At 45.9% G+C, this 18,729-nt stretch overlaps 1 protein-coding gene across 1 annotated transcript in view; it reads right to left on the bottom strand.

The window, feature by feature from the left end:
* The window catches only part of MRPS18A (mitochondrial ribosomal protein S18A), a 317,122-nt gene that overhangs the window by 138,863 nt on the left and 159,530 nt on the right, over positions 1-18,729 (bottom strand). The window contains exon 4 of the mRNA XM_069608774.1: positions 9,942-10,065. Within this exon, the coding sequence (XP_069464875.1) occupies positions 9,942-10,065 (124 nt within the window). The remainder of the gene's footprint in view (positions 1-9,941; positions 10,066-18,729) is intronic.

The raw sequence follows: 18,729 nt of genomic DNA, 5'->3' as shown, positions 1-18,729 counted from the left end.
AAGGGTATATTACGCCTTCCAAGTCTCTGGTGGGATTTCCATTGTTTTTGTCAAGAAGAAGGCAGGCACTCTGCGCCCCTGTGTCGTTTATCGGCAGTTGAATGAGATCACACGGAAGGACAGATATCCGCTGCCTTTGATACGCGATATCATGGAGTCCCTGCACACTGGCCCTGTGTTCTCTAAGTTGGACTTACGAGGGGCCTATCATTTGGTACGGATTAAACCCGGTGACGAGTCGAAAACGGCTTTCAAGACACCACCTGGGCACTTTGAATATCGGGTTATGCCATTCGGTCTGTGCAATGCCCCGGCCGTTTTCCAGCGTTTTATGGACAATATCTGCTCGGACCTGATTGGGGTGACCGTATTGGTATATCTCAATGACATATTGGTGTTTTCTGTGGATATAAAGGAACACATTTCCCATGTGAAGGAAATCCTCAGACGATTACACCAGAACCATTTATATGCCAATGCCGAGAAATATCTTTTTCATCAGGACAGCATTGAATTCCTCGGTTATGTGATCAGCGGCTCCGGCATTCACATGGATCCTGCCAAAGTGCGTGCTATCCAAGAGTGGAGACTGTCTTGTGATTTGAAATCCCTTCAGCGTTTCCTAGGATTCGCCAATTTTTACAGACGCTTTATACCTTGCTTCTCTCACTTAACCGCTCCTTTGTCCAATTTGACTAGCAGCAAGATACCTTTTGTGTGGAGCTCCGAGGCTTCTACCGTTTTTCAACAACTCAAAGAGGCCTTCAGCACCTCCCCGATCTCGCATCACCCGACGAGAATGGGCCATTCATCGTGGAGGCTGACATCAGATTTTGCTGTTGGATCAGTCCTTTTACAGAAGGATCCTCAGTCAAGAACAGAATTCCCTGTGGCATACTATTCCCAGAAGTTAACATTCAGTCAATGGAAATTTGCAGTTATCGAAAAGGAGCTCCTGGCCATAAAGGTTGCATTCGAAGAATGGCATCACCACTTTCTGGGAGGGCGATTTCCTGTGGAAGTCCGCACGAACCATCAGAATCTACAATATCTACGTTCCCTTCGGTGCCGAACCTCTCGCCAGGCCCGATGGGCCTTTTTCTTTTCTCACTATGACTTCACCATTACCTACATCCTTAACGTACAGAATCTGAAAGCCGATGCCCTATCTCATTCTTTGCAAGACGACATCAAGCAAGACCATCGGGATCAGCCATTGATCGCTCCAAAACATTTTCTGCTGGTGCTCTCACCCTACCTGCATTCCATCTCACAGGATACCTTAGCAGATCCCAGCCAGACGATGTTGTTGAAACGTCCCCAAGTAAGAGAAAATAACGGCCTGTTTTTCTTACGCACAGATTGTACATTCCCACTAAACATCTTTTAACTGCAATTTGCAGGGACTCCATGACTCCAAGATTGGGGGGCATCGTGGCATCCGTTCCACCCAATAATTGGTCGCCAGACAGTTCTGGAGGCCGGGATGGGCCAGTCAAACCAAGTAGTATGTGGAGTGTTGTCCCGTTTGTGCCCAGATCAAGATTCCCTGTAAGAAGCGTCTTGGCCTCCTGCAACCCACCGAAATACTGCCCTACCCATGGCACACCATTGCCACGGATTTTATAGTTGAACTCCCGCCATCCGAAGGTTACACTTGCATCATGGTAGTCATTGACTGTTGCTCCAAATTGGCCCATTTCATTCCCTTTATGAAGATTCCCTCCACGGTTTGTATGGCACAAGCATTTCTGCATAACATCTATCGCCTGACTACCGGAAAAGATAATCTCCGATCGTGGATCTCCGTTCATCTCTTCCTTCTGGAGTCAGCTTTGTCGTCACCTTGGTATTCATCGGACTCTCAGTTCTGGCTACCATCCACAAACCAATGGACAGACAGAGCGGACTAATCAGACTTTGGAGCAGTATCTTCTCTGCTTCACCAACCAACTGGGCAACGCATCTGGATTTGGCTGAAGTGGCGTACAATAACTGTGCATACTGCCACTGGACTGAGCCCTTTTCTTTGTTCCCCAAATTACTGCTGTTTTGTCCTGTCCAGCCTAGCAACGTTCCTTCAGCTGATCAATTGGTCACTGACATTCAGGAGCTGCATGCCCGAGCGGCTGGTACCCTTGCGAAGGCATGCAAGAGCATGAAAGCACAGGCGGATAGAAGACGAGGCCTTGAGCCCGCATTCCAGGTTGGAGATATGGTGCGGCTTTCCTCCAAGAACTTACCTGTCCGCAATCTACCCACGAAACTTGCACCCTGTTTTCTTGGGCCTTTTCAGATTATGAAACGAGTATCTCCAGTGGCGTTCAAGTTACGTTTGCCCCTGTCTTGGTGGTTCCACCCCGTTTTTCATGTCTCCTTGTTAAAACCATGCCTGTCCGATCCTAGGGGCGCTCCTGCTCCCGTCCCGCTGCCATAGACGTGGTGGGAAACCCAGATTTTGAGGTACAGGAGATATGTGATTCTCGTTACCTTCGGGGTAAGCTTCAGTTTCTGGTGGATTGGAAGGGTTATTCTGCTTGTGATTGCACCTGGGAACCAAGTGGGAATGTGCATGCTCCTCGCTGGGAGTTCTATCTCCGTCATCCATGGAAGACTGGGGCCCCTGGCCTTTTTGGGAGGAGGCATAGTGTTAGGACACCTACCTGAGCTGGGAGGCAGGGGGGACCTTTGTGGCAAGTCCGAGCCTGGCGGCTGTATCCCTGGTTCCAGGTGTGGGGAAGATGTGCTTTCCTAAATTCCCCGTCTCACGGGGTGTCATTCCATTCGGTGCGGGCTGGTGCGCATGCGCCAGCCGCACGGGTCGTTGGGGAGCAAGCTTGCGTTCCAAGCCTTGTTCCCGCGACAGCTCTGCCTCCGCGCATGCGCCGGCTCGGATTGCTTGTCAGGCCTCGTTTTCATGCAGAGTCCTTTTTTTAAGCAATCGGGTCTGGAAACCAACTGCGTCTCAACGCGGACCAGTTCCTGACCCTCCGCTTCGCTCCTGGACTCGGCTTGATTGTTCCAGTTACGCCTTGCTTTAGCTCTGAAGTGTGTTTCTGCCTGGATAGGATCAGCTATGCTCTGGCCTGGCAGGGTAATCTGGAATCTTGTAGGATGAAGATGAAATGTCTGGATATACAGGAGCTGGAAAATTCAGAAGAGTCTTTGTCCTTTGTCTCTGTGAGCTTCCCCCTTTTATAAGGCTGGTGACATCACAGGATTTATTGTTGGGGCAGGCTTAGGCTAGACATGCCTCTAACAACTGGATAGGTCAGCCTATGTATGTTGCCTCCTTCCTAGAAGCAGATTGGACTGAAGGAGGGAACTCAGTTTTATGGGGTGTGTGTTTGAGGTACAGAGCCATACCAGGGTTACATTTGCCAAAAATCAGTTCTGACCTAAATTGCACATTTTTACAGCTGTGGCACTCTTGCAAATCATATAGACAAATTACATATTTCATACAGAGCATGGCAGTCCAACTCCCAGGTCTGTACAACATTGTTTTTGTCCCTCGAATAATCTTTCACGCTTTTGGTGGGAAATATTCAACCTACAATTCTACAATTTTATACAGTTGTACCTGTTATCACAGAGCATGTTTGCATAACATTTCGAAGTTATCCCATGAACACTTTCCCATGAATGACATTCTACCGTATGTGTCCCATACATGCTAGGGAAAGCCACAATATCTTGTTTTAATGCCCCCAAAATCATATTTAAACTGTTAAACTCTTGCATTACTGTGTTGTCCGGTTGCAGAAATAAAGACAAAGTGTATTAATTCAAAACAGTCTTTGCCCCAAATGGCCAGCATTGTCTCCCAAATAAGGGCAAAACTTCCAAGGTTGCTCTGGAGTTGTCTTTGAAGCTCCTCCGTTTGAGTTAAGGGGAGGTGTCAGAGGATGTCAAAACTATGTCTCCTGGAAATCCTTTGTCTCTTGGCTACAGAATGCCAGAAAGTCTGACGAGCATGTGAGAAGCTTACTCTTGGTCCATTTAGAGTTTCCAAGGGTCTGGCCCCTTTGGGGGAAGGCAAATCCTGTTCTCAGAAAGCGAATGTCCTTTGAAGCCAGGGCAGGAAAACCTGTTCTGTGGCTACACAGTAAATGCACTTATTTATTTACTTATTTTTTTTTCTGAATCAGAAGCAAGTCTGTTGAAATAAAACATCCTATATATGTTTTCAAACCAACCCCTCCTTACATTTATAGGCAAGTACAGGGCCTTAAACTCAAACATTTACTCTTTTTAAACAGACATTTTTCTTGTTTGTAAAAAGCAACCCTTTTTACACATGGTGAATTTTCCTTTTGCTGTCACTCCCCATGCGGTTTTCGCTTCTATCTAGATTTTAAACATTCTTTGCAGCCCTAGTCAATTTCTCATACACAGCAATCTGTTCAAGGCAAAGGTCCACTGACACCAATATAAGCACAGAGAAATAGGGCTTCTTTTTAAGAGTTCAGCTGTGATATTTTGTTGCAAAGTAATGCATTTTTCCGTACGGCTGGGATTAAAGTTCTTTGTGATTTCACAGATCTTGCCTGACACAACGTATCAGTCAGTGAGAAATGCTTTATTTTGCTGGAGCACAACCTGAATATGGCTGGGCATAGCCGAGTCTCACTGGAACCAACTGTGTACTGCTGAAACGGTGGAAAAGGTCATCAGGGCGCCATCATTTTAAAGGCAAAATATTTCCTTTTTCGACTGGAAATTTTGAGCTAGCAGCAGAGCAGCGCTGCTTTTCAATTCTTTTCTTTGGTGCACATAAGGAACACCCTGGCAGCCTTTCTCGGCGTGTTCCATGTTCCATCTTGCCCCATATGTGCTTGGCAAAGACAGCACAGCCATTATTTTGGTGACTGCAAAACGCAGTTTTTAAGACAAGGCGATAGTGCTCAACAGCGCCAGCCCAGCCATTCTGCTGGCGACGGCTGAGATGTGGTTCGGTGAAGTAGGGAAGTTCTGCTGGGTGGTAGATGTATGCCACAAGAAGAGGATGCTTACCCGGGATCACTGAAATGGGAGCCCCCACAAGTGTTGTGGGGGCTCGCTACGATGACATAATATTAAACGGACTGGTCAAGTAAGGTACCAGGAAAGCACTAATGGATTTATAGAATCCTGGCGTGTACCCATCATCCCCCAGAGCCTTCCCCAACTGCAGCCGGCGAATAGCGTCTAAAACCACCTCCCAGTTATAGAAGCGTTCACACTGGCTACCTCATCAGGCGTCAAGACAGGGAGGGAGGCCCCATTCAGGTAGATCTCCAGTCCTCCTGAGTCCACCAGCCCCTCACTCGTATAAACTCCCTCTTAAAAGGAAGAAAATCGATCCACAATCCTTTCCGAAGTAGTTTCCATTGAACCATCAGAGCTCCGCACTGCATTTATCCAACTTTCGGCCCATTTTCCACGAAGGCAGGCTGCCACCAACGCATCCGTCTTATCCCCTTTCTCATAATACTTCTGCCACAGAAACTGGAGCTTTCGTACCACCTTAACTTCTTCCAAAATACGTAACTCATTCCTCTTACCCCTCACGTCCGCAACAAGCCCCTCCATCCCAGTGTCTAATGCCTGTATATCCCTTTCCAAGACACCAATCTCCCCACGTAACCTATGATCGGGTTTGGTTCTTTCGCTCTTCCTCCATGCACCTTCCCTTATGAACAGACCCCTCCACGTCACTTTAGCAGCATCCCAAACAGTACCAATATCCACCTCCCCCGTATCATTAAGAAGATAATATTCCTGAATGCCCCCTTCAAACTCCGCCCTAAACACTGGATCCTTCCAAAGTGACTAATTACATCTCCACAAAGAGTGTTGGTCACTCAACCCCCACCAAGAGAGATCCAGCGTCACACTCGTTATCCGACCAACTAACCAGGAATATTTCGCTACCAAGCGCACTGTCCCACAACTCCCTGGAAACACAAACTTAGTCAATGCGAGTATACATCCCTTGTGGTAGAGAATAAAACAATGAAACCCCTCTCAAGGATTGAATAGGCACCAAACATCATACAAACCATGAGCGTCCAGACATGTAAACAGTCGCCACCAACCGCGGGGGCCCCGCCATCATCCACTCCCGTCTGCCCAGCGATGTGTCCGCCCACATGTTAATGTCACCCCCAACTATCAGGTGCCCTTTGCATTCTCTCACCACTTTCACAATTGTCGCCCTCAAAAACCTCAATTGCCCTTGATTAAGGGCATACACTGATGCAAGCATAAGGCGTACTCCCTTAACGAGTCCCAAGACTGTTCCATGTCTGCGTCTCCTCCATCCACCAATCGTTTGTTGAAGAGGATTCTCTCACCCCTCGGAATCACTAGATGACCAGTACACACGTCCAACCAGACCACACGGTACATTCCTTTCATCCCCCTGTGAGAACCTGGTTTCCTGCAAAAAGAGAACATCCATTCCCCTCCCCTCTGAAATTCTCTAGCCACCAATGAGCATTCAGCCTGCGATTTGAGTCCCTTCACATTCAAAATAGAAACTTGCGACGTCCGCCTCCCCCTTAATTACATCCACCATAGCCCTACAACGATTATCATGCCCACAAGTTAACACCTTCAAAAAGACCAACACACCACGCCAAAACAATCTCCTGCATCGAATCCCCTATACCAATGGTCCCTCCAACCCCCCGTGGCGTACAGCCCCATCCAGTTAACATCACTGTTCGAGGACCGGACCACCAGGCATTCCTGAACCACCAGGAAATGTCCATGTATCACACTCCTACCGGAGCCCCCAACCCCCTCAAAACCAAAAGAACCAGGACCAGTGCCACATATCCTATACATCCAGCCTCAACCACACTCAGCACTACCGAGCATGCCCATGTGCAGTTGCACCTGGAGCGTTCCAAGTGCCAGATGGGAGTACCAATAAATGATCTCAGACCCAAATAACCGAACAGACTCAAAGAATATGGCAAAATATTACTTTATTATCTGCTAAAGAAACAAGGGAGACCTGGTGAACAAACAGATGTAGCTCACACTCTTGAATACATTTTGGTTACACAAAAGCGTTATACTTCAATGTACGTCAGCTATGATGTCATCCTACGTGGCAAACAGTAAAACCCATTGGACTGAGGGATTGGTTAGGGGAACGTATATACCTATAGCTTATTTAGGTGTTAGTAACATTACTGGCTGCCACTTATCTGATAAGTACCTGGAACTGCGTACAATACAGATAATAGCAGCAGATTGGCCATAGTCCATCATTGCACAGGCTCTTATGATTGGTTGGTATTCTCTCCCAACCTTGGACATTCGGCTCATTAGCAGCACGTAAGCAAAATGAAACCCAGGTGCAGGGGACAACTTCAGAAAACTGCCCACTTGGCCAATTAGCCTACCATCTCTAATTAGCTAGGTCCCAAGCCAAGGCTTCTTCTTTGTAGTTCCCTTTGCTAACTGACTGATGGACGCACATCAGCCTGCAGGCACGCTGCACTGTTCAAACATTTGACAGCAACCCAATCCAGGCTTTTTGCCACATTCAAACCATCCAGAGTTTTTTCCCCAAGCAAAGAGCTAGGCTGTGTGGGTTAAAAAAAAAAGTCCCAGACCGTGAATACATCTAGCCGGATCTGATCAAAGCATTCTGCAGCTCCCAGCCTTGAGTCCCAGAAAGGCCATTACCATGTATGGTGCACACCTGGTTCCATGCTTGCCAGGTAAACACAACATTGTTGTGGAGTCACCGGATGCCATATTAAAGTGGACCTGAAGGGAACAAGCCTTTGTACCCCGAACTTAAAAGCTGCAAACATGAATGCGCAGTCTTCTAAAACATTACAAACTGCTTTCATGAGCCATTCAAAACATATGGTTCGAGCAGGGGGCCCAAGAGTACAGGAGAGTGTGGTGGATCGGAAGAAGGAGGTGGACACTGAGGACATTGTGAATTTGGTTTATACAAATAATAAAAATGCCAAACTTTCCCTATTGCTAGAGGGGATTCCTTGCCTATATAAATAACTGAAGGTGCTCAGTAGTCATCAGGAAGTCCAAAATAAAAAGTGTCCCAAGTCTAGAAACGACTCCTACCTGACCCTACCACTTGTTAACTAATTTAATTTAGAATGGGAGAACCTCTCCCCTGATGTAGTATTCTGGTATGTCGAGGTCTCTTAGTCACTCAATTATTTTCTTGGAGATATCTTAAAATAGTCGCTTTCCACCTTTTTAACCAGATCTTGGAGTTCCTTTACAATGTATTTAAGCTTTGTACCCCTTCTTGGGGTAAGTATTCCACAAGACTTGATACCATTCCTTATTACTCTTTGATTTGCTCAATGTCACTGGGCCTAGTAAGATTGCTGTTTTTGTTCTCCCTTGCTACCCTCCCTTGCCTTGTCAAACCCTGAAACATCTGTGTATGAGTGCGATATAAATAAATATCAATTAAATGAAAAAAGAATTCAATTCAATTTGGGTGTAAATATTCTTTCAACTCTAGTGATTCTAGACTTCATGTCTTTACTTCCTCCTTTCCCTTGGGTTGTATCCCCTTCTGAACACTTGCTTTCTCAGGTTTATTCATAACTCTTTGGAAAGGTCTACCCCCTTTCCACTTTAGGCAGCTATCTGTAATGTCCCAGATTCCATTGGGACTAGTTCCTCTTCGTGCCCACTCCTCCATAACGTCTATTTGGGCCTTATTTGTTATCCTCCCAATTAAGTTAATACAGTTCCACTTGAACAGCTCTGATTTTGGTACAATTTCACCGGGGCGGAGGGCGAATTTCTCTTGTTTGATACGGATGCCCCGGCTGCCTCCCGTATCCCCTTTACATCTGTGTTTGGAAGGGGATGCTTTCGGGCTGCGCTTTCGCTCGGGTTCTCTTCTTGCTTCGCCTCCTTGTCGATATCTCATACCGAATCTGCTTTCTCGTGGTGACCGCGTATGACTACGGTTTGCAGGGTGCCTCTCAGACACTCGTAATGGGTGATTTCGACCGCGTTAGACGTGCAGTTTACCAAACAAGGGTGTACCATTTCATTTCTCGACCGGTTCCCGCTTCTTGAGAATGTCAGATCACTTGTGCTCCACTACGCTGCTCAGGACTCCTTCAAAAGTCACAGGCTCTGCGTCTCCCTGGTTCCGTCTTCACCTGGCGTAACTTGGTAAGGGGGCTTCCCCTCCTTACGCTCTTCTCCCTGTGCTTGCACTTTAAGAGACAGACCCTCCTTCATCTGCATAACGGGTTCAGCCAAGTCTCTGGCCATTGCAATATTCTTCATATCCGATAGTCCCATTTATGAGATGATGGTGGAGGGCTTAGGAATTCCTTACAGGAACGAGAGCCTTTGTTCCCTAAGCGGGAGTCTCTCCCAGTGAGGTCCGACTTGCCCAGACCCCTAGGGAGGAACTTGCAGAGCGGGCTTACTTCCCTAACCTCAAAGGGGAGGCTACCTGCGATTCGTCACACTATCCTAACCTGGGAGCTGTATGGGTTCCAAGGGGGACACACTGGATTGCATTACCAGTAAGGACATGGGTGAGTACTCCCTTCAAAAACTAAAAGGCTTATCAATGGAGAGAAAAATCAAAATGACAAGCGACTCCTTATGATTAAAAGTTTAGGGCTTTCACCCTAACGGTCGAGGCAGATTTTTCAATTTCACTATTGACCAGCATATTTACGGCAGGTTTGAGCACAGATTGCAATGACTTCGATAGGTCTTCCAGGTTGATGCCAAATCTAACAATGAATACGCGACAAGTATATTCTAAAGTGATGATCAGGCAGTTTGTTAGAGGAACTGATTGTGCAACGTATAAATGATCTGCAGCAGCAAGCCATAGCAATGATAGCTACACACAGGGTTTATCAACAGGGAATATAAATAGGTGTTCTGCGTTTTACATATAACCAAATTAAGGTCTTTACCTGCTCGGTGAGCCATGGCCACACAAATGGCTACCTTCCTGTGTTCCTCAGCACAGAGTCCAGTGACACGTCTGGAAAGCATCCCTCCATCCCCACGGATGAACTGGCTCAGTAGAAGGACATCCTGAAGGATGAAAAGAGACCGATAGCCATCAGTTCAACTTTAGGGCTCAAAAAGTGCAGTTCTAAATTACAATAGCTTCCCCTTATTTGTGATCCAATCATTAATAAGACACATGTTGACTATTCAGGGCAACTCCGCTAGTTTACAATACCTGAAGATCATCGACAGAATGGGATAATCAGTAAACCTCCCCGATACCTTTCGATCTAGACAGAGTTCCATCTATATAGAATGGGATCATTGTTTTCCTGTAGACTTCTGTATGGAGTGGATCACTGTTAGTATTCCCACATATCAGTTTATATACAGCAGAAAATATTCCTTGAGTTCTTGCTCTACATAGGGGGTCCTGATGTGTATTCCCGATCCAAGGTGTGCACCTACTTTATACATAGAAGTGATGCCATGTTGACTTCAATGGGGTATATTTATATGCAAGTGCAAATGGTCATTATATTTTGTATAAATGGTTAATGTGGTTGGCTAGCCTAGGTATAGTGTTAACACTTTTAACCAATAATGAACCTGAGGCACAGAGAAAGATGCATACATTTCCTCAGGTTCATACAGTTTGATCAAGTGATGCAACCGGGAATAGAGCTTGGGTATCCTGGTACCACAGCAGATAGATTAGACAATACAGCACAACTAGCCCAAACGCATGCATTTCATCTTAGAAGAACCAACTATATACAGGGGCGGCACGTTCATAACGGGAGAGGGGGCGCTGACTAGTTATCCATTATTGACATACCAAGCCAGCTCACTTAAAACACTGAGTGCATCCTCAGCTTCAGCAAGCACCTGAGGGAGCAATCCTGTGCTGGCTTTAACTATCAAAGGGAAAGACAGTTTCCCCTTTGACAGTTAAGAACCCCAACATGCATACCCAATGGGCCATGCTTGGCAGGTGGCTTTTTGCTTCTCCAGCCTTGCCGGACTGATTGTTGATGCAGGCTGGGGTGCTCCTGTGCTTCCCCGCCCAGTCATGAGCTCTTGGGCTCCAATGCACATCTGCAGGAACCAGGAATCTCTCCCTGGTTCATGCTGAGGTGGAGGGCCGTCGTGTGAGCCTGAGGCGGCGTGAGGTTGAGGGTGAGCCCTGACAAGGCCTGAAGTTAAGAAAAAATTTAATGAAAGTCTGTACGCGTGAATGTAAGGTTTTGTGTCTAAGTGCGCATGGGAATGAGGGAGTATGAATGCTGTGCGGGTAAATGTTTATAAATTGAGTTCTAGGGAGCACGCTGTGCTGGGGAGGGGGCCTCTTATTTGGGAGTGAGGTGGTTATATTTGTACAATGGCAGCCAGGCTGGCTGGACATATTTTCTTACTGTGGTATGGCATTTTTTACTTGGCATCACAGGTAAAGCAAACATGAACACACTTACAAGTCCATATTTGCATATACTGGTGCAGCCAGTCTGACAAGTTTTAAACCTGCCCAGACTGGCTGTACCAATGTAAACCAATATGATGGTTTCCCAGGTGGCCATATGGGCTTACATGTGTGCAGCCAGCATGGACATATTTTCTTACTCTGGCATGGCATGTTTTACTGGGCATCAAGGGTAAAATCAACATAATTGTTTAAAAGTGTTCTTATCAGGCCATACTGGACTAAATTGGTGCAGCCAATATGTACATTATTACTCTGGCACAGCACGGATATGGTATTACTGGAATATATGGGCTCATTCCAACCCCCACCCAGCAACCCCTCCCCGCGCCTCTTCGATGGTTTGGGCATCATTGATCTGCTCAGGCGCTCCTACATATCTGTGGGAAACAATTATGCCCCTTTAGTTAAGAGTTGAAACAGTTCAATGCAACAAAACACATGAAATTTAACAAGTGCCAGAAGGTGGCATCAATACAAATAATGTGCCCACTCCCCTCTCCCTTTGTCCCAATTGCTTCCTTGATGGTTGCCCATCCCTCCCACCGCACTCCCATTGGTTGGCAGGCCCTTTAAATCGGTCACCCAGGGCACCCCCTGCAGTTGCAACCCCCTCGGACAAGGACCAGAGGCTAAGGACAGCTCCAGTGGTGTCTGCCGATATCCGCCATGGCAGCACGTAGCCTGCAGCTGTCGACCTGCTGTGACTGATCAGTTAAGTCGGATCTGGGTGTGTTGTATCGTGATGTGCTAAAAGATGTAGCCTTTTCCCCATTCTGGGAAAGACTAATCTGGGGTCTGGGTGTTTTCGCATTCTGGTAACTGTGGCATTGTTGCTGGTTCTCTCTAGGCTCCCACCTAGAAACCCCCACCCCTGCAAGGCGTGCAGTTCATTGTTTTGAGTTACTTGTTCCGCTCTTGTGTCTTCCTTTGTTGTGACCACAGCGCCCCTCCTCCTCACCCTGCGCATTCTGAGTTGGGTGACAGAGATGTGCGTCTCTTCTCTCACCCCCTTCTCCTCCACCTACCTCCTTCGCACCCCCTATGGTGCTCTCTGTCCATCCCATCATCTCTAACTGCTACTCTATCGCCTACCCTATCCCTCACACTACGTCTGGAAGGAAGAAGTTCAAGAGGGACATCCTGGTCTGCAACCCAGGCCTCCCTATCGCATATACCTACACCAGTGCTTCCTCCAGACAGACTTTCACTGACATCCTCTTTGTCATCCCCTTTCCAGACCACCCATGTACCCTTCATATGGTCTCCGTTTTCCCTTTCCCCTCCTCTCCCATTAACGGTGGCACTAGGTAGGAGGTCTGTGACGAATCAACTTCCGGGGGAACCAGTGACCAAGGAATGAATATCGGTTTCTAAACCATCAACCCCACACCTCTAGCACATCAGAAAGGATCTGAACAGATTGGAAAACAAGTGAATTATAAGACCTCCTTGTCCAATTTTGGTAACTTGGACGGAAAGGCAGGCTCATCTCCTCAAGGTTGTGGATCGTTGGTTAGTTGCAACACAGCAAAAATACAATTACCCAATGATAAAAGGGACTGTTCAGTCAAGGTTGTATAAAAATATCTACTTTATTATTACTACAACAGACAGTTATAGCACACTACAAAATACAACCCACACTGTAGCAGAACACAGAGGACATACAGTTTCACGAAGCAGGGTAGTTGGTAAAGTAATCTGTCTTACTGTTCAAGGTTATTAGGATCCATCACCAAGGCGGAAAAGGGTTGTAACTGTCTCTATGGGTCTTCGGAGCTGGAACAGGGGGGCAGAACCACAATGTACCTGGTGCTGAATTAGTTCTTGGTGCTCGACAGCGTTGAGGCGGTTCCAGGGCGTGTTGCAGCCCTTGAGACAGAGTAAGTGGCAGGAGACCACTGCGGGTACCAGGCGGCAGGCAGTTTGGAAAGCAAGGCTGGACAGACGTCTGCAGGCTGTCTGGCGCGGCAGCTCGAGGCCAAGAATCATTGTTTGTGTTGGTTGGCGGATCTGGAATGCAGGACGAGGCGGCTCGGACGGCTCTGGTGACTGTTGTGATATCAGTCAGCGGTGCAGCCGGACGCGGTTCGAGGACTGGACTATCTCAAACATGGACACTGGAAGATGCTTGTGTGACACCCCCTCGCCCCCCATCTTCTTTGCAGGGCTCATTTCGTCCTTTCAAGGCAGACAACCCAAAGCCCATTAGAGGGTTTTCAGGCAACGGCCTTGTCCTTAGTTCAGATACTCTCCGGTACTTCTCACCTAGGAAGCTTGCTGGCAGGACCTAGCAGGGCACGCCGTGTGCTGGCTGGGTACCGGTTCTGGATTTGCTTCAAAAGGTCCTCTGAGTCCGGTATCTCCCTCTGATCCCTGGGAGATGTTTAGGGGAGGGATCTTGCACCCCTCTTGGAACTTCTGGCCTTCCCTCACTGGCGGAGGCTGTAAGGTAGACTGTACCTACAGCCCGGGTCCAAATGAGTCCTCCTTACTCCTTTCAAAGTCATCTGGTGAGCTGTCAAGTGACTTGTTGAGCCCCATCTTAAAGCCAAATGGGCCCCAGTGATTGGTGCAGGCTAAGCCCAACTTACTGAACAAGTAAGCATTTGGCAAGTGGTGTTTACAAATGGATGTTGAGGCTGGTAGACTCTGGACATCCATTTTCCACTGTGACAAATGGAAAGTCAATTTCACGGACCGTGTTGTTACACATAACCCTAACAGAGCTAAGCCCCGCCCTACTTATACAGCGGCGTGCACGCATTTACAAGTGGCTGTTGGGGCGAGAGGCAGCTCTTGATTATTACACTGGTTTAAGTGTTTAGTAGTGCTTCCGTGTTTTTGGTGTTACATTGACTGTGGTCTGAGTAGATATTGACAGCATTCAGGAATATTCTGCTTTAGCGGGATTGCGTGTTTTTTAAATATAAGCAATTGAAATGCAGTTGCTGTTTTGATATTAACCTACACCTAGATATTCGCTCAGTGTTGGCTCTGTGATTCAAGCCCAGAGTATAGTTTTCTTACTTTTTAAATGAAATTTTAATTATACTCTCCCTCTTTTATTACAATTTTTTACATTTATATGTTCTGTAGGTCTGCTATTGTCAAGAACGGGTTGTATTTTGGGCCTCTCGAAGCACTCGAAGTATTTTGTCCATAGTTGCCCTTGGGGGTGTTATGGTTTTGTGGCCTTTGGGTATAAGGCTATACCTTTGTGAACTGCATATTATGGGCCCTTTGTTGTGGTCGTGCAAACCGAGAAATAGGATTAATACAAGTCTTTTATCTATTAGCCTTATGTCCGCCCCAAAAACCAGCGTAAAGGAAAAAAGTGTACAGCGGGGTATTAAGTTTGATGGGATTAAAAACAAATTGGATAAGGACAACCTAAAATATCTAGCTTTGTTACAATTTAAGAAAAGGTTAATGCATGTATGAATGAGGAGGTCACCTCTCTTCCTGGTAATATCTCCATGATTGACAATAATTCATTGTTAAATTTATGCCATGATTTCAGACGCCAATCTCTGGGGCTTTCGGTGGGATTGACCCCTCTCTTGGGGCACACAATAATGATAACCTAGAAAATCTGGACAATGTGATAGGTACAAACTGGTCTTGTACACCTGATTTGGGGAAATTTGCCCAAGAGGAGAGAATGAGTGATCACGAGGATGAGGGTGACATAACTTGAAAATGTTATGCAGAGCTCTTTAGATTTAGGTGCTAAATTGGATGCCATCACAACCACAGTAAATATACTACTGGGGATATGCAACAAGTTTATTAGGGAACAACTGGAGCTAAATAATCTAGTACTGTCTGTGGCAGAAAATGTTCAATCTTTTAGTGGTAAGGATATAGGTAGGGTTAATTCAGATTTGGACCCCAATTCTGGTAATGTGGACAATGTAGTTGAGGAGGTTTGATTTGATTTATACCGTGCTTCACTGACCCTGAGGCTTAAGAGCGCCGACATACAAAACAATTACAAAACAAATAAGTATCCTAATAAATGAACACAGAATCTATAATACATAAATTAGTAAAAACGGCCACTGGGGAAAACATAACAGCAAAATATGGTATACTTGAACTTACTTCATACAAGAGAAATCTTGGGAATAAGACACCAATCGGCAACAAGAGTCTGTAGACTATGCAACGCCCCCGAGTCCATTGAGACAGTTCGCCACCTTCTTTTGAACTGCCCTTCTTTAACGCAAGAACGCTCTGCTTTTCTGTCTCCCTGCTGGATCGATTCCCGTTTGATAGAAGAAGACACCTGGTGGTGTTGTCTCATCTCAGGGGAAAAAACTCTCTGGACAATAGCGACATCTAAACTGATGGAAGCGGCGCTCAGCAAAATCAACGCCCTTGGGCACGGCTTAACCCTGCCTATCTCCTCGCCCTAACTGGCTCAGCGTGCCATGGGGCGTGACATGGAATTTCTTCACGTACGTGACACATGATGTCTATTTAACAGTAGACGGGAACTTTCTTAAACAAGATCGCCATCCCAGACTTTCTAGGAATCTGTCAGCCTTGTAAAAATCATGTTTTTTGATTGTGCAATAAATAAATAAAAAATAAATATGGTATACAACAATATCCATAAAATATAAACAGGTCAATTCAGAACAAATCTTAACTTAGTAGAGGAATTGGTGTGCAGATTTGTGATTCTATTAAAAAACAAAAACAAAGGTAGGCTGCTAGAGCCACAACCAATAACAATGCAGTCAGTATCATCAGTGGAACGCCAATTGTTTAACTGTATCCTCCGAAGGACTTTCAGGTCTTGAGTTCCAACCCTATTAGAGCCCACTTTTTGATTAAGCCACAATAGAATTTTGTTCTTAAGCGCATCCCTGGATTCAAATTCCCTCTGCTTGTCAACAGTTGTAATGATGAAATTTCTAGGGTCTAAAACAAAAGCTCCTTATATATATTTTGTTTGCTGAATATCCATGGATATTAAGGGGACCGGAGATAGCGCAAGTTTAACTGCACTGAGTGGATTCTTAACCGGAGCTGTACCACCTACATCCCAACTAAGGTGGACTACCTTAGCCTGCAGTGGTTGTTCTTTATAGGGAGCCTCTCTACAGTCAGTTTGGCAGCATTGATGGAGCCCACTCAAAGATTGGGGGGATTGAGAGGACTTATCCGGTCTTTTAGGTTCCTTCTGTCCGGACCTCCGTCCGTTTAAAGGATAGGAGATAGGCTTTGTGGAACTCAGAGGCCATCCAGGCCTGAAAACACATTTCTCCGACTCTCATCTTAGTCATGTTCCTACTCTGATGTCCTTTTGGGAAATTTCTAAAACCAGCCTTCTCATGACCCTAGGCGGAACAATTGTCTCCCTCTACACATGGTATCCCCTTCCACGCACAACTCATTCTTGATGTGCTAAAATTGAGCACTGACCCCAGCTGTACGTCTTGGCCATCCTTCTTCTAGTAGCAATCCCGATAGCCAGGCCAAGTCGTTTTTCATTTAAAAACATAATTGATTTCCTCTTTGGAATCCTAAATTTGCCCTCCAGCATGAATCAAAATTACATCTAGAATGTTGCCACTGTCATGATACACAACAGGTTTCTCCATAATGTCTTTCCTTTTTCCACTGCGATAGCCGTGTCAATCCACAATCAAATTTGCAAATGGTGAAACAGTTAGCAATTGGTCAATGTAATGCTCCATTCAAAAAACCCGGGTGTTGCTAGCTATTAACACGCTTTTTCCCGTACTCTTAGTAGTGCATAACCAAACGATTCACACAGCTTCACATCGCTTACTTCCAACATCAACGGCACACCTCACACGAACAGCACTTAACAAAAGCACACACTAATGGGGGATCTGAATGAATTGTGCATAATTGAGGATAAGGAAAGTATCATGGGGACTGCTCAGGATTCTGAGCTATTGGAAATAGATGGGGAGGAAATAGGGCTGGCAAATGGGGAGCAACGAGGCTCTAAGCCGGAGGTGGTGCCTCCAAATATTGGAAGCCACGACAAGGTGGCTATGTCGTAAATGATAAGAAAGAAAGGGGCAAGGAGCAGTGGAAATCCCAAAAAAGGGAGTAGTTTCTTACCTCTAACTTTGTTTCTCCAGCATTGGTATCTTTCATGGATTCACATGCAATGAATATTTCCCGTCGTCAGGCTGGGAAAACCTCAGTAACTTTAACATAGCGTTTGCCAATGGAAAACGCTGACAAGGAGTGTGATCGATGTCTTTTTGGGTGCTTTAGGCTGCACCAATAGGACGTCTGGTATAAATAGCCCCACCCCAGCGGCTTCCATTCAGATTATAACCTCCCAAAGTAGAGGAAACCCGAACCAACGTTTGCCTGCAGGGGCGGCAGGCAGGCGCATGTGAATCCATGAAAGATACCAATGCTGGAGAAATGGAGTGACAGGTAAGAAACTACTCCCTTCTCCAGCATTGGATCTTTCATGTATTCACATTCTGTGAATAGATTACATAGCAGTATGACAAACCGGCGCTGCATGACAGGCAAACCAAAACCCCATATCCCAGGTTCTAGTCAATAATACAATGAAAACCATCCAACAACAGGCATGATAAACACCATTAGACAAAGCAAAAATGTTCTATCGTATCACTTGTATTAAGAGGTTTGCGAGTTGGGGACTCTCCGTTTTGGAGCCAGTAGACCGTGGGGAATGCCTCAATACTCATAAAATATTGAAGTGTAAGTTGAGGGAGGTACACCAAATAGGTTGGTTGAAAAGCAATATTATTATGCTACAATGTACAGCTTGGGGTAATAAGATCCACTGGTCTGAAAGTAACGAACAAATGTGATAATCTGTTTAATTTTTTTTTTATTGAAAAAAACAATTGTTTTAGTTGATATATCAACTTTTTCAATGATCAATTAATCTGTTTAATGTCCTTCCTATGGATGGCGAAGAGATAGCCAGAAGCGGTTTGGAGGTAGTTAGAAACCGATTGGGGCTGATCCAGAAATCAAATAGTAGAATGACCATTAACACAAATAGGGGGAAAAAACCATCTATTTAATAGCCAGATTTATAGAAGGAAAAAAGAAGTTAGGCGGCCCACCTTTTTCCAGAAGCAATAGCAGGGATCCATTCCTTCTTGAATAACAGATCAATGAGCGCGTTCTCACCTTCGGCTTCTGCTGACCCCATTCCAATAACATGTGGAGTACCCCAGGGATCTTGTGTATCGCCCACGATGTATAATGTGTTCACCAACCCA

This window comes from Ambystoma mexicanum, chromosome 4q, assembly GCF_040938575.1.
Source record: "Ambystoma mexicanum isolate Mex_15411 chromosome 4q, UKY_AmexF1_1, whole genome shotgun sequence".
Classification (NCBI taxonomy): Eukaryota; Metazoa; Chordata; class Amphibia; order Caudata; family Ambystomatidae; genus Ambystoma; species Ambystoma mexicanum.
This window is presented reverse-complemented; position numbering and strand designations above follow the sequence as displayed.